The sequence below is a fragment of the Zootoca vivipara genome, chromosome 14, assembly GCF_963506605.1.
Source record: "Zootoca vivipara chromosome 14, rZooViv1.1, whole genome shotgun sequence".
Taxonomy (NCBI): Eukaryota; Metazoa; Chordata; class Lepidosauria; order Squamata; family Lacertidae; genus Zootoca; species Zootoca vivipara.
In genome coordinates, this window is record NC_083289.1 from 41,722,383 (window position 1) to 41,737,885 (window position 15,503).

At 43.7% G+C, this 15,503-nt stretch overlaps 1 protein-coding gene across 1 annotated transcript in view; it reads right to left on the bottom strand.

The window, feature by feature from the left end:
- DNAAF5 (dynein axonemal assembly factor 5) overlaps positions 1-14,385 on the bottom strand; it is a 32,124-nt gene extending 17,739 nt beyond the window's left edge. Inside the window, exons 1-5 of the mRNA XM_035131635.2 lie at positions 13,791-14,385; positions 9,016-9,200; positions 7,900-8,024; positions 5,062-5,177; positions 1,897-2,129 (exon numbers count right to left, since the gene is read on the bottom strand). Coding sequence (XP_034987526.2) covers positions 1,897-2,129; positions 5,062-5,177; positions 7,900-8,024; positions 9,016-9,200; positions 13,791-14,349 — 1,218 coding nt within the window. The 5' untranslated portion in view covers positions 14,350-14,385. The remainder of the gene's footprint in view (positions 1-1,896; positions 2,130-5,061; positions 5,178-7,899; positions 8,025-9,015; positions 9,201-13,790) is intronic.
- Between the last annotated feature and the right edge of the window lie 1,118 nt (positions 14,386-15,503).

Below are 15,503 nucleotides of genomic sequence, written 5' to 3' on the forward strand. Positions count from 1 at the left end.
AACTGATACTGACAGACATACTGCTTCTGAATCCCAGAGGTTCAATATAGCCATTGTGACTAGCAGCCATTGATAGACTTTTTCTCCATGCCATTCCTGCACATGCGAGCTTTGGATCACTACAAATGAGTAGCCATTCAAATCCAATTTGATTATTAATTTTTCAGAAATGGACAAAAATGCAATATTCTCTTCACCAACATTACCATTTGTAGTTTTGCTTGCAAGTTTTACTAACATTATGAAACGGGAAAGAAGATCCTTAAGCATTATTTTTACCCATAGGAGTGTCTTTTTTACTGTTCACATGCTGTGCTGCTAAATAAGCATGCAAGCTTTCTTAAGGTTGGGTTTTAAATGGCACCTATTGCAAATAATGTAGGGACCCAGGTGGCGCTGTGGTTAAACCACTGAGCCTAGGGCTTGCTGATCAGAAGGTCGGCGGTTCGAATCCCTGTGACGGGGTGAGCTCCCGTTGCTTGGTCCCAGCTCCTGGCAACCTAGCAGTTCGAAAGCATGTCAAAATGCAAGTAGATAAATAGGAACCGCTAAAGCGGGAAGGTAAACGGTGTTTCCATGTGCTGCTCTGGTTTGCCAGAAGCGGCTTTGTCATGCTGGCCACATGACCTGGAAGCTATACACCGGCTCCCTCGGCGAATAATGCGAGATGAGCGCGCAACCCCAGAGTCGGTCACGACTGGACCTAATGGTCAGGTGTCCCTTTACCTTTATTGCAAATAATAAAGTGGATTAATTATTGCTTCCACAAAGACAAAGGAAAACAGCAGGAAGGAAGCACAAACTTGCCATGTCTGAACACCGATTAAAGGTATCACATGGAACACACATACTTTAATATTCTGGGAGGATTATGCAGCAGAAAGAGGGAGAAAAAGATAACTTGAAATTAACTAGAAAGGGCATGAACTGCACATAGTTTTAAAATGGAATTTATCCCCCCCAAGCATTTACACTTTAATCTCCTGCTTATGATTTTTAAGAGGCTGTTAATGCTTCACTTGGCCAGCACCACAGGTGATACTTTGAACAATCTCACCATTGATCTGTATAATCGAAGAGATATACATTTAGTTCAAGAGTGCCTGTTTAAGTTTCCTATCTGCCCTGATCTAGCAAGGATGATCCACAAGTGCTTCCTGGACTGTCTTCCCACACATTCAATGCAGGAAGAAAACTATCTAGGACTTGGTTGTGCTAGGTTTACTATGGTTAACAACCATGGAGCACAATTATGTGTGGTGGAAAGGTCTCTGCAGAGAATTTACTAAAATGAAGGGGGGAAACCATTTCCAAAAAATTTCCAGCTGGATTTCTCCACGGAATTTTTTTTCACCTTTATTATTCATATCATAAAAACAAATCAATAACTAAATGAATGGACACAATCAAATCAAATTTGAATGGATACAGTATGAGTCAAATCTAAAATAAAAATTATAATTAATTTCTTTTCCTAGGAAACAAATATATTTATGCACTGCAGCATTTCAGGAATGCTAAAATTCGTATAAATAGTCCTCCCCTCCCTCTTATAATCTAAACAATGCAAGGGAAATCTGTGCTACTGAGTTATCTCTTAAAATATTTACAAATGTTCCAAGAAACGCATGTTCCAAGAAACAAATGTTGCAATAAATGTTCCAAGTAAAGCTTTGAATTTGTTTGAACCTAACATTTAAACCACACACAGTTATTTAGCTATTAGGAAAACTTTTAGTATATTTATGAAGCGTGTAACATTAAATCAACTTTTTAGTTTTACCAAAGACAAGTCAATTAATGTGCTAAACCAGGTCTCTGTCAGCCCAGAGGAGCAGAAATCTTTCTGGAAAGCGTGTTTCACAAAAGGGGTGAATTTGAAATGTGCAGACTTACATTCCTAGTCACATTACTTTCCTCATCTGAGCACACCCGGTACAGAGTTCTAAGGAGGAGTTCCATGTGCTGTGTGATGTGGTCCTCTACATGTTGCAATAAGATAACCAGAAGCTGTGACGCCTTTATTCTGGTGCCCTCAACCCAGTCAGTTATATCATGGCAGAGACCTGGGAGTATTTTGAAGATGTTTCTGACCACCAGCTCCCGACATCCCAGATCTGGACGAGTCACTAGAGTGAAATAAAAAATTAGAGAAAGAAGAGAGAGTGAGAATTCAGGGTTAGGGAAAGGCTTGTGAAACAGCTGTATGTTTTTAAGTTCTTGAGTCACAACAGATATGCCTACAATGAAACCAGAGTACGCAAGCTATACCCAAGGCACTATGCACATTTTGTTTGCGAATGCATCAAAAGGAAACGAAATAATCTCACAAAAAGAAAGGGCCAGCTCACATAGGTGGTGTTGTTACCAAACCTTCTACCTGCACACCCAACTATTTGCATGGACAAAGTAATATTGAAAAGTAGTGGTACATAGAAACGAGATGACCTGCGACTGCAGACTTTTAAATTTTAAGATACCAGGTCCTTTTTAATCTGCCCAAGCTTTTAAGAAACAACACTTTGTTATTTGATCGGCAAAGAACACTTACATAGGCCATTTTATTCATTTCAGGCTATTTTCTCATTTATTTATTTTCACTGCTCTATGCTTGCTTCTTTTTTTCAGCTTTGCAGCTTTGAGTTTTTAAATAAATTGTATTTCAAAAGGCCTTCTCGTTTTTTATTAGTATGTATTGTGCACCACTTTGAACATTTTATTTTTTAAAAAAGAAAACATAGAGGCAGGACATGCAGTTCTGAAATAAAGATAAATGAAGACAATGCTAATAGAAGGAGGGTTGTTGGCAAAATGGAATTGACTGAAGAAGCGGACTCTCACAAAAGAAAGCCCTCAAGCATACTGCAGTTTTGCATGAGGCCCTCTACTTGTGTGGCTATACAAATAATAAAAAAAACCTGATGTAAATCTTAAACAGGATGCAGAACACAGAAGTGTTTGTGAAGCACCTACTTAAAGGGAAGGATCTTCAAAGGCGCTCTGAACTACGGCTTCTTTTTGTCATGGAAGAGAGCATTTGGATTATGGAAATTGACAGCAGAAAAACAAAGAGGTCAAATTCAGAAATCCTGCCTGAGAAGACAAAGATAGAGAGTGGCATCCCATTTGACCAGAGGCATCTCCCCCCCCCCCCAAATGATTTTGACTGGTCCTTTTCAACAGTTCCCTTCATTTCTGATGCACAAATGCAGCTATTTCATCCGCATATCTCACTCCTGTCAAAGCCTTCTCAGCTGCCCCCTACCTTTTCCTAACCTGTCTGCACCCCTATCCTAAGGCAATGCTTTCTTCTTCTCAGTGGAAAGTCGCCCTATTGTCAGGGTGGCTTTCAGTTCCTTCTTTGCTTTTCACCCTGACCTGCAATCTCTGTCAACGGGAGATCAAAGCACACTGAGGCAGAGGTGTCAGGTTCATTAGCTTGCAGCTAGAAAAACTGGGGTTAGAGAGAAAAAACCAGGGGCAGGGGAGGAAGGAAACGGGTGGTCTCCATTTTGCAGGTGAAGTTCTTCAAAAACCATTTAGGCGTATCTGAAGAAGTGTGCATGCACACGAAAGCTCATACCAATGACAAACGTAGTTGGTCTCTAACGTGCTACCGGAAGGAACTTTTTTTTATTTTTTGTTTCAACTACGGCAGACCAACACGGCTACCTACCTGTAACATTTAGGTTCTGTTAGAGAGAGAAGCAGATACTGAAATATACCGGTTACATGGATGTTGGAAATTAAACTTGGTGCCTTTATAATGTTTATACTGTGTTGGCATTGGCATGATTAAGCTGTATGTCTAGCCTGGATCTAACTAACACTGTGATGTGTACATAAACCCCCATCTTGTACCCCTGCATAAATGGGGAGTTGCCTGTACTTTATGTAACTTGGTAAAGGGATTTGTTTTTGTATTATTATTATTATTTCGGAATTTTCTAATCAATTGTGCTTTACAACTTGGATAAAAAAGGGAAAAGGGGGCATAAACTGTGTCAAATATTTCCCCAACAGGTTGTTTACAGAAAACACCAAAATAAACTTTAATGAATTTCACCAGGTCCAGGAGTTCTGAAAATGCCCCAAATGTAAAATGAGGAAGCATTTGCTACTACCACTGATCACATCTGTTAAACATGTTAAATCATCAGCCGTCAGCCTGTAGCACAGGCACCACACGTTGCACAAGCTGCAGTCATTTGGGGCAAAGGTAGGAGGACCTGTAGCCCTGGCTATTGGTGTCCCAGGTGTGCTAGTCCCCAGCTCAATAAACTAAAATTACACCAGAGCACAGAAACCTCTCATGTACTGCGGTGTGCATGAAAGCAGCAATCTCTCATACTTTGGCCTCATCTTACATCACAAAAGGCTTGCCAAAAAGACTGGCCACTGTTAAGTTGTGCACAGCCAGGTAAGAGCTTGTCTCATACAATTCTGCAGTAATGGGAGAGAACAAGAACCATTCCAAAAACCAATTTTGAACTTCTTAAAAGATACAGTGAAACATTATCAGGTCAATTGTCTAAAAAGGTCCATAAATCTTTCCACAGGAGATGCAATTACAAGATGCTAGAAGGCACGATGCATGAAAAATCTCAGCTCAGCTAGGCAGTTGGGGGGTTGCCCAACCTTGTGATCTACACTTGTTTTGCAAAGAACATTGTCTCACACAGATCCCTTAATACTTGTTACCGTATTACTCACCAGCTATCTCTGCTGCATAACAACTTATCCTCCAGCACCCACTTGGCTGTTATGCCTCAAATTATTACAGTAGTCTTACCAAAGCTACTAAGCTCTAAGTATCATCACATGACCCCTAACTACAAAGAGATTATCTAATAGACAAACATTTTGTTTTTAATAATATTTCAAATTTTAAAATAACACGTTAAATTTCCAAATATTTCAAAAGGTTTGCATTTTACTTTCTCATTAAGGAACGATACTTTGTACCTGCCATATCAAATATCTGCTCATTACAGGCTTGTGGAGATACCGTAATAACGGGACAAGGAATTTGCACCCTGAACATTTTTTCATTATACTCACATCCTGGAGGATAATAAGGTGGCACAATATAGAAGTCAAGTTTATCTTTAATATCGTGCTCGTTTTCTTTTTCCCATTGCGAGCCTACTTTCTTCCAATAAGTTAGAGCCAGTTCCCTGAGTGTAAAACAAAGGCATCAAAAACACGCATTATATATATATATATCATACACAAAGTTTTTAAAAAGGTGTCACCTAAAACAACAAAATCCCTTTTCAGCACATCTGAAAAGTGCTGGTTTTATTTTAAATCATACCCTGAGGCAATCTCCACAGCTGCATTTCTGAGGTCCCGGGAATGTCACACATGTGCCACAGTCACTGAATGTAGTGTCAAAATACAATCTGCACGGGCAAATGAGCCATCACAGATTCATCATAATAGACTGACCTTTCATACTGCCTATGCCCAGTGCTTTTTTCCCCATGGGGACGCAGGGGTACGCATACCCCTAAACATTTTGTGAATCTAAGTTTGGCCTCATTGAGGGGCAGTATTTCAATATGAGTAGGAAAATGAGAGTACGCCTAACATTTTTTAAGAAAAAAAGCACTGCCTATGTCAACTCAAAGGAAATACTTTTCAGTGCAGGGACCAAAACATTCAGCTGAGAGTCATCAAGTAATGAGAGATCCTTAGGTACTTGGATGTGTAAACTAGCTTGACATGTGAAGCAGGTCCCATCAGAGAAGTGTGAACAACTGTAAGGATTGGGGCAAGCCCCTCTCTGAGCCCCCAAGGGCTACTTCTTCTGCCTTCCCTGGGTACACTGAATCAGCATCCATCTGTTTGGAAGAGTGCACCTTTGGGGATAAAGCCAAACCATTGGAGAGTTACAGAGTCTGCAATGGATGTAGAGACCAACAAGGAGAGACATGTTTTGATGCAGCTGGGGCAGATAAAAGCGTCCAGTTTTGTGGCTGGATATTCACCACGGCGTTTCTTCTCTCTGCTCTCCTCCCAGTGGTCATTCCTCCCCTGGCCACTGCTGTGGATACACAACCTGATTGTCTCCTCGTCTGCAAGGAATTCCCACAGCGCAGTGTTAATGCTGCCAGCCTTCATGTCACATCTGCCAACATCTTTGTAATGCAAAGCTGGTAGAGCACGTCTTTGGGGATCCTGTCATCTTCCATCGAATCTATCAAGCCAGCGTAGATGTCTTTGAGACAGGAGTGTGACATGATGGAAATGTGGGCTTGGGATAGTCTCTTTGCTTGAGACTCTGTCCTGCCATGTGATGCCCCAAATCCTCCTGACACAGCACATAAGGAGGGCATTGAGGTGTCACTCCTGGAAGGTGTAAGTTGCCCATGACTCATTTCCATCCAGCAGCATGCTCAACATGAAGGACCTTCATCTTGGATTTTTTGAATAGTCAAGTTAGAGCTGGTCTAATGTAAATACTGTCTGTTTAAGAGAAACAGGTGCTGGTGATTTCTGTTAATTGCCCACAGGCGTGGGCTCTGCTCCTTGTATATAAGGCTCTGCCAGAAAGCCTTCTGTATCTCTTAGTTAGATCTTTCAGTTTGATTCATCTCGTAGTAGATCACTCTCTCAGTTGTTCTCAGTTTAAGAGATTCCTTAGTTGAATCTTAGTATGATTGCTTAGTTATAATGCTGTTGTTGTTTAGTCGTTTAGTCGTGTCCGACTCTTCGTGACCCCATGGACCAGAGCACGCCAGGCACTCCTGTCTTGCACTGCCTCCCGCAGTTTGGTCAAACTCATGTTTGGTCAAACTCATGTTGGACAGGTCATAGTGGAGAGTTTTGACTAAACGTGATCCACCTGGAGAAGGAACTGGCAAGCCACTCCAGTATCCCTGCCAAGAAAACTCCATGGACAAAGACAACAGTTATAATGCTAGAATGCTGTTAATTCTCGGGTAGTTTAATGGGAGGTTTGGAATGTGGGAGAAAGCATTTATCTTTAGTTTAAAGTCTATTTAGATTCAGTTTGTTTTTCAGTTAAAGAAACCCAACCATTTGTATTTTCATCTGCATACTTTTACAAGTGTGCAGCTAGTAAGGGGTTTCACATAAGGGAGATAATACCCTACGCTCTTGGTGGTGTTTTCTTAGCCAGGTCGACTTCTGACTGCGTATACTCTGCGTGAAGCGTACTTTAAAGGGCCACTGAAAACTGGGATATATGATTTAGGTTAAGCAAGTTTCAATACACAGTTTTCTCCAATATTATTCTTATCATATATATATTATTATCCAATAATCTTGGTATTGGTCATTAGCGTCACATTCTTCCACACCCTTTTGGAGAGGCGAACCATTGCCCTAGAGGCCTTGCCAATACACCTGTCCAGCTCAGAAGTGATGGAAAGGTTATGGTGGAGCCCAGGTAGACAAAACTGCCTGCCACCTCAAGCGTGTGGTCACGAGTGCCGATGCATGGAATGCTGGCTATTTCCTGACCCAAGATGTTGGTCTTAATTTGGCTAATGCTTGAGAGACAGAGGGAAAGCAAGTATTCTGAGCCTTCATTCTCTTTTGCATAGAGCAGTAAATGTTACTGTACTTTCTGACTGGAAGCCTTTATGCATACAGCTGTATAGGTGAAGGCTTCCACCTTCTTTCATTTCAATGCACATACATTAGTGATAGATGAACACACCATTTCAGTAGTAGAGCTAGACAACATGGCACCGCTCTCTACTTTAATACATGAGCTGCAACATCCACATAGAACCATAGCTGCCAGGTTTTCCCTTTTCTCGTGAGGAAGCCTATTCAACATAAGGGAATTTCCCTTAAAAAAAGGGAGAACTTGGCAGCTATGCATAGAACATAAATTATATAAACTGGATTCTGAGTTCTGCTTACTTGTTTTCATGTATTTCGTCAGTAAGGCCACTGAGTAACAGAGGAATTAACTTGTGAAAATAAGAATATCTATCCCGCAGGTGCAATAGCCACTCTCCAGTGACACTGGTAACAGCCTCTCTAACCTAGAAATGTTTGAGAGAAAAGCAATGTATCACACATTTACATCCGTCAAATGTCAAAACATACCATTGTACTACAATTTTTTTTATAAAAAAAAACCTTAACTCATGCAATCTGATGTTTTGGTTAAACTTCTTTTAAAATTAAAGGTTCAGCTTAAGGGAAGTGGCAGTACAAAGAGGCTGAAGAAGCATTTAGAAATAGTAAGAAGGGACTAAGTTTAAATGTAAAATAATTACCAAGATTTCTAGATCCAAATGATACATTGTAATATCGGGAATGCGTGCTTAAAACGGATCAAGAAAATTTTTTATAATGAGTGCTTTAGAAGAAGAAAGGGTTTAAGAAGTAGAGAGTGCTGTATTAGTAATTAACAGAAACGTTGGAGGAGGGGGGAGGAGGAAGTCGTCAGATTAAGAATTATATATGATATTGGTAAAAAAATGTTTTTCTTTTTTCTGATGTTTTTTGTCTTGTGTTTTTTCTTTGTATTTTGTATCTCCATTTTTATACATCTTTTTTCTGTACATGTTACAAAAATTAATAAAAATATATTTTAAAAAATTAAATTAAATTAAAGGTTCAGCTTTCTTCATACATCCCTGCAAGTTCTTTGAGATGGGGGCGGGGAGAGGTTTGTTATTATGTTATGTATTTTTGTGGTTTTATACTGTAAACCACCCTGTGATTTTTGAATGAAGGGTAGTATATAAATTTAATAAATAAAAAAGAAATAAAAGGATATATAACCCAGGCAGGCTTTCACTTTATCCTTCATCATAACATGCAAAGTGGTGTTCCATAAATTTAGTTTTAAAAGCCTCATTTCAAACAGGAAAATCTTAAAACAGTCTTAGAAATCTGACAGTAAATTAACCTAAAGAGAAAAGCTGTTCAAGATTGCTGTGCTAAAATTGAATATTAAATATGGTCTCTCACATGTATCTTCAAGAAAGAACTGCCTGGATTAAAATTTAGCCAGAAGAAAGTTACCTGTGGGATCTCATCAAAACACCGCTGGGCTAGGTGAGAAAGCACATCGTCCAGAGACTTCGCATTGCCAAACTGAATCACTGCTCCTGTAGCCTGAATGACAGCAACACGGACTCTATAGTGCTGATGGGAAATTGCTTGCATTAAGGGATTGATCAAACTTTCTGACTGCATGTGAAAGGTATCTGTCAGGGGAAAATAGAGAAAAATTATGTTACTCCTGGTGAAGTAGTGTAGTTAGCTGTGTGCACTGTTTTATAATAGCACACAGAATGCTGAGCAAAGGCTTGGACACTAGATGTAGTTCTCTTTCAAAAATGTATGATAAAGCTCACCTTGGCCCCAGATTCAATGAATCTGTAATGGTGCTTTGGAATGGTAGAACAGCAATCTTAATCTTACTGAAAGATTTCATTTCAGCTGCCATTTTCTGCAGGGGGCGGCGGAAATGGGAGGTCACAGAAAGGCCAAAGTGGGGCCAAGGTGAGCTTTATCATACATTTTTGAAAGAGAACTACATATTCCGGCGTAGAAGACGACTTTTCCAGTTAAAATAGAGTTTGGGATATACTCGCCGTATAAGAAATATGACCTGGCGTATAACACGACCCCTGACTTTTGAGAACATTTTCCTGGTTTAAAAAGTAGTCTTATACGCAGGAATATACAGTATTTCACATTAATGTTCTTGTCTTAAACATGTTTCTTATGAATAAATGTTATTGATTTAAATGGCGTTTAACCTTCAAGGAAGCATAGATGAGTGCATTATTTTAATTTCCAATTTATGTGTGCAAATTGCCTTCAGATAGGGTCCAGCATACTGGTCTAGCCATTGGGGGGGGGAATTATGTCTCCTGGGGGTGACTGCCCATCCTCTTCTGACACCACCTATGACTTGGCTTCTTCAGTCTGCTGCTCTTAAAAGTCAAAAGCAACCCAGGCTGTGAAGTTTTCACTTCTCCTGTGGTCTTTTTAATAAGATGTAGTTGCCTTATTTATATACAGAAGCAGTCCTCTAGCTCAGTATTATTTGCCACACCAGGGGTCACTAACATATGCCCACAGAGGCCTTCTCTGGCACTCACAGGGTCCTCCCCACGCCCGGGGCACATATACAAATTTTTTTTTTTTTTTATGGGGCAGTGTTGTAGATTTATTATTAGGGAATTTTTTTATAAAAAAAAATATTTTTATTAATTTTCCAATTAAAACCAATTATATCACATTCAATATTTCAAATTATACACATATATATATCAATCAAACCGAATGTTATGCCAAATCATCTAAAGAATTTTTTATTTGGGTTCCCATGCTTCAAGAAATTGGGAATTCCTCGCAACTGTCCACTGCCGTCTTTTTTCTAAAGTTCAAATCGTCCTCCAAGTTCATAATAATCCAGATCTTCCCCTTACAGTCACATAGATATTTTCCACTTTCATCCGATTGTTTCCCAGCTGCTGAGATAAATATCAAACAAAGTTTCACAGATGTTCTTTCTCCTGTGTGAGTTAATCAGTCCAGCCTCCCCATAAATCTTCTTAATGGAGCTCCCTGTTGCGTCGAAGCAGCACGAAGCAGCACCATCTTAAAAAACTCAAATCACTTTCGTTTCCTCTCATAGCCATGAAGATTTACGATCATTATAGAATTTACAGCTTTTCCAGGCAGGAGACCCAAACATCAAACCATAAACTCTTGGTAAATTAATGGATCTCCTTGCCCTATAGCTGAACTTAGCTTCAGGTCGCTGCTCCAATTTAAAGTGCGTCACAGCTCATAAATCCTCCGAACGCGTCCAGAACTCCTTCCGTCCGACTAGGGGGGGGCTTTTCTCATCGGCAACTCCACATCTTTAAAAAATATGCTCAGTAACAACAGTTATAAAGTTCAACTCACACAGTCTTTTGCTTCTCTTTCACTCCAAACAAGCCAGGACATCGCGTCCGGGAAGGTACGAGGCAACAATATGAAAAATAAAAATAAAAACTCACTTCCCTTATCGCTCCGTCCCCATCAATCCTTCTTCCAGATGCTGTACAATCTTTGACTCCTCTCCCTCAGCAGCATAAATTTCTCAGCAGTAAACAGCGCTTCTTCCCCTCCTTCTGAAGTATGTCCATAGATTTAAGCCTAATTATCTTCTTTAACCATGGAAATCCCCGCCATGCAGATTAGCGTCCGGGAGTCCTGGCCCTCGTAAGTGCTCAGCCCAAGCTCCCCCCACTCCAAAAACAGTCGGAGTGGGTCTGGGGGCATCGCGGGCCAGCGGCCCCTCTCCGTAACCCCCGGAGAGGGTAGGGGGTTGCCATTTACTCCCCTAGCAACCGCCAAATTCCTTACGAAGGTCAGAGAGATGGAAAACAGGTCCGCCATTCCTGCAGGCGGAAACCGGAACCTCCGGGGCACATATACAAAATTAGGTTCGACAGCAGGTTTTAGTTGTAGATGTACTTGGTTCCAAGGTGCATATGTGGTGCCCACAGGAGTTTCTTGTTTCCAAATGTGTCCCCCAAAGTTGGGAACCCCTGGCCTATACACTGACTGGCAGCAATTCTCCAGGGTTCTAGGCTGGGTTCTTTCCCAGCCCTACCAGGAGATACCAGGGGTTGAACTTGGGACCTTCTACATGCAGAGCAGATGCTCTACCACGGAGCTGCGGCCCTTCCCCAAAGTGCATAGGTGGCTAGGAGGATCACATCCACACCATATTAATTTAAAGCACATGGCTTCCCTGAAATAGAACTACAGTGCTTTTCCAGCTGCACTGGCTCCCGGTGGAGTACAGGGTCAGGTTTAAGGTGCTGGTTTTGACCTTTAAATCCCTTTGCTGCCTAGGACCCTCGTACCTATGGGACCGCTTCTCCTGGTATGCCCTGCGGAGGACCTTAAGGTCCATAAATAGCAACTCTAGAGGTCCCAGGCCCTAAGGAAGTCAGATTAGCCTCAACCAGGGCCAGCGCCTTTTCAACACTGGCTCCAGCCTGGTGGAACGCTCTGTCTCATGAGACCAGGGCCCTGCGGGATCGGATTTCTTTCCGCAGGCCCTGTAAGACAGAGTTGTTCCACCTGGCCTTTGGCTTGGAATCAGCCTGATCCCCCCCTTTCCTTTTCCTTCTGTGATGGAACCCCTATTTGGGGACTTCCCTGGCTTTTTTCTGGCCCACATACGACCAGTCTGGATAGTTGGCCTTGGTGAAGATTTGATGTCTCCCCCCGCCCCGACAGTTTTGATTCTGGGTTTCCACTGAAATGAGGCTGCATTTTAAGTTGTATTTTAATCCTGTTTTTAAGTTGTATTTTAATCAATTGTTTTTATACCTGATGTTAGCTGCCCTGAGCCCGGTCTTGGCCGGGGAGGGCAGGTTATAAATAAATTTTTTTATTATTATTATTATTATTATTATTACAATCCCAACACCCTGAACCAACCAGAGTTCCCAGGATTCTTTTCAGAGGAGAAGCCATGTGCTTTAAACATATGGCATGGATGTGGCCAAAAACAGGGCTCCTGTTGATGAGCAGGGCTTCCTTCACACTTGATCCAGAAGCTGCAGTTAGTCTAGAATGCTGCAGCATGATTGCTGACAGGAGTAAGACCTTATCAGCATATAACACCTGTGCTCAGACAGCTGCACTGGTTGCTGATTTGCTGCTGGGCCAAGTTCAAGGTGTTACTATCAGTATATGAAGCCCCTATCGACTTGTGACCAGTTTACCTACAAGATCGCCTTACCCTGTATGTGCTCACTTGACTGCTTCAATCGAAACTGGCACTTTCACAGGTGCCATATACCAGTAATACCACAAATTCAATCACTTTGTGTGGCAGCGTCTGCACTTGGGAACTGCACTTGGGAGATCAAGCAGGTCTTGCCTTCGCTACACTCTTTTCTGGCACCTGCTATAAGCATTCCCCCTGTGGTCAAGCATACCCCGATACTTAGAAATTCGAGGCAATTCCAATCTGTTTTAGCTGGTTAACTTCTGCAGGTTTTAAAGCAGGGCTGAGATTTATTTTCTCTTGATTTTACAGTTTTACCTTTTGGTAAACCGATTTGAGATTTATTTAAAATGAAACAGGATAGCTCAGTCAGTAGAGCACGAGACTTTTCATCTCAGGGTTGTGAGTTTGGAGTCCCATGTTGGGTGAAAGATTCCTGCATGGCAGGGGTTGGATGTGCAACCCCCGCCCCCCGTGGCCCCTCCCAACTCTACAAATCTGTGATTCTGTGAATGAATTCGCGCTGTGGTCTAAACCACGGAGCCTACTGGGCTTGCTGATCAGAAGTTTGGCGTTCGAATCTCCGCGATGGGGTGAGCTCCCGTTGATCTGTCCCAACTCCTGCCAACATAGCAGTTCGAAAGCACGCCAGTGCAAGTAGATGCTGTGGCGGGAAGGTAAATGGCATTTCCGTGCGCTCTGGTTTCCGCCACAGTGTCCTGTTGCACCAGAAGTCCTGCTGGCCACATGACCCGGAAAGTTGTCTGTGGACAAACGGCAGCTCCCTCGGCCTGAAAGCGAGATGAGCACCGCAACCCCATAGTCACCTTTGACTAGACTTAACCGTCCAGGGGTCCTTTACCTTTTTTACCTTTTTTCTGTACCCTATAGCAACCCAACTCCAGCTGGAAAAAAACCCTTTTCTCCACTGCTCTTCAAAGTGCCCTGGCCCCATTTCAATCTCCCCCTGCCCCAAGCCAGGCTTCTTCTCTGCACCCTCCCCACTCGCCAGTCCACCAGGCAGCCCCTTCCCCAACCCTGCGCGCACCTGGCATGGCCTTGGCGCAGGCGGCGGCTCCCGCGCAGCCCTCTCGCTTGGCCTGCGGATACGGGTCGAGGAGGGCGCTGCGCAGGGCGCGCACCAGCTCGGGCAGGTAAGGCGCCAGGGCGTCTCCTCGGCACGCCTGCAGCAGGAGGCTGAGCAGCTGCAGGAGGCCCAGGCGCAGCTCCTCGCACGGCTCGCCTTCGCCCGGCGGGAGGCCCAGGCGCTGCGTCAGCGCCGGCACCAGGAAGGGCAGCGCCTGCTCCGGCCGGCTGCTCTGGCTCACGCCGTGGCGGGTCAGCTCCAGCGCCAGCTCCCGGCAGCGCTCGGCCGGGTCGGCCACCAGGCAGCGCGCCAGCGGCCGGACCATCGCCTTCGCGAACACCTCCTGGAGCACCGGCGACGGCAGCGGCCGCTCCAGGACCGCCGCGCGGAGGCCGGCCAGCGCCTGCAAGCGACACTGCCGGGACCCGTCCTGCAGGCGGTCGAGGTGCCGAGACACCGCTTGGTTGACCTCGGACACCCGAGGGTGGTGGTCTCCGATTGCCCCTGGCTCGTCGGCCATGCTGCCGCGTGCCCGTTGCTAAGGGAAGGCGGCGGCTAGGCCCGTTGCTAAGGGCCCCGACGCGGCTTCGCGGCGCCGGCTGGGTTTGTTTACGGCGCCTGGCGACGTGCTTTACGGCAGGGGCCGGAAAGCGAGGACGCGGCTTTGCTTTAAGAGGAGGGTGGATGGTGGGGAGGAGGGTGGATGTGTTAAAGCAGCGCTAACTATACTCAAGAAGCGAGGGTCGCTGCCTGAGCTCTTACGCTTTTCTGCTGCTAAGTTGCCGCGAAGCAGCTTACGAGAGAACCTTAAAGCAACACAATAAAATGCACTGCAATTCATAACAATTGCAAGTCAAACAATAAAAAGCACTGCAATTCATAATGTTGTCGTCGTTGTTGCTTTTTGTCTGTCTCAAGCGACAGTGCACCTCTGAGGGTGAAGGCAAACCCACCCCAAGGACTTCTGCTATTTTAGCCTGTTTCCTGGAAACAGACTAATTCATTTCTGGTTCCACCCGAGGAGAGCCCAGGGGAGTTCACCCAGTGCCAATGGTCACTGAATTCTTGTTGACATCCGGCTGTCTTGAGAGACAATGGAGTGTGCCGCTGGGGGTGAAGCCAATCCTCTGTGTTAAAGGCAGCGAAGTGACCTCCTTGGGACACAAGCTTTGGCAGTGTGTCTGGAGGTCCTGGGCCACACCAACCACAAGACCCTCAGTCTCACTGATGTGGTCCAAAGGAAAGCAGAGCAATACGTTTGGCACCGGTTTGGCTGTAGGAGTTGCTGGAAGGAGGCGTACAAGGCTCCATGCAAGGTCTTGGGACAGCAAAGCAAGCGTGTGCCTTCGCACAGCGTTTTGTGCGCCCAAGTGGGAGTGTGGTTAATGTGAGCAGCAAGTGGAACCTCAGCATTCTTACTAGTAAAGCAGAGATTCTACTAGCAAATAATAGGAGAATAACTTTACATTCAAATGACAGATGCTAAGAAAGCACTTTCCCTTGATTTTTTCACTCATTTGTTCATGATTTTATTTGCCGTTTTTCCACACACACTGACAAAAATCACCCCCCAAAGCTGCTTATGACAGAGAAAGCAGGAAGGTGTTTCAAAATCAAAACAGTGCAAAAGCAACTTCATAATGAGCAAATGTAACAACATACCAAAACACACAC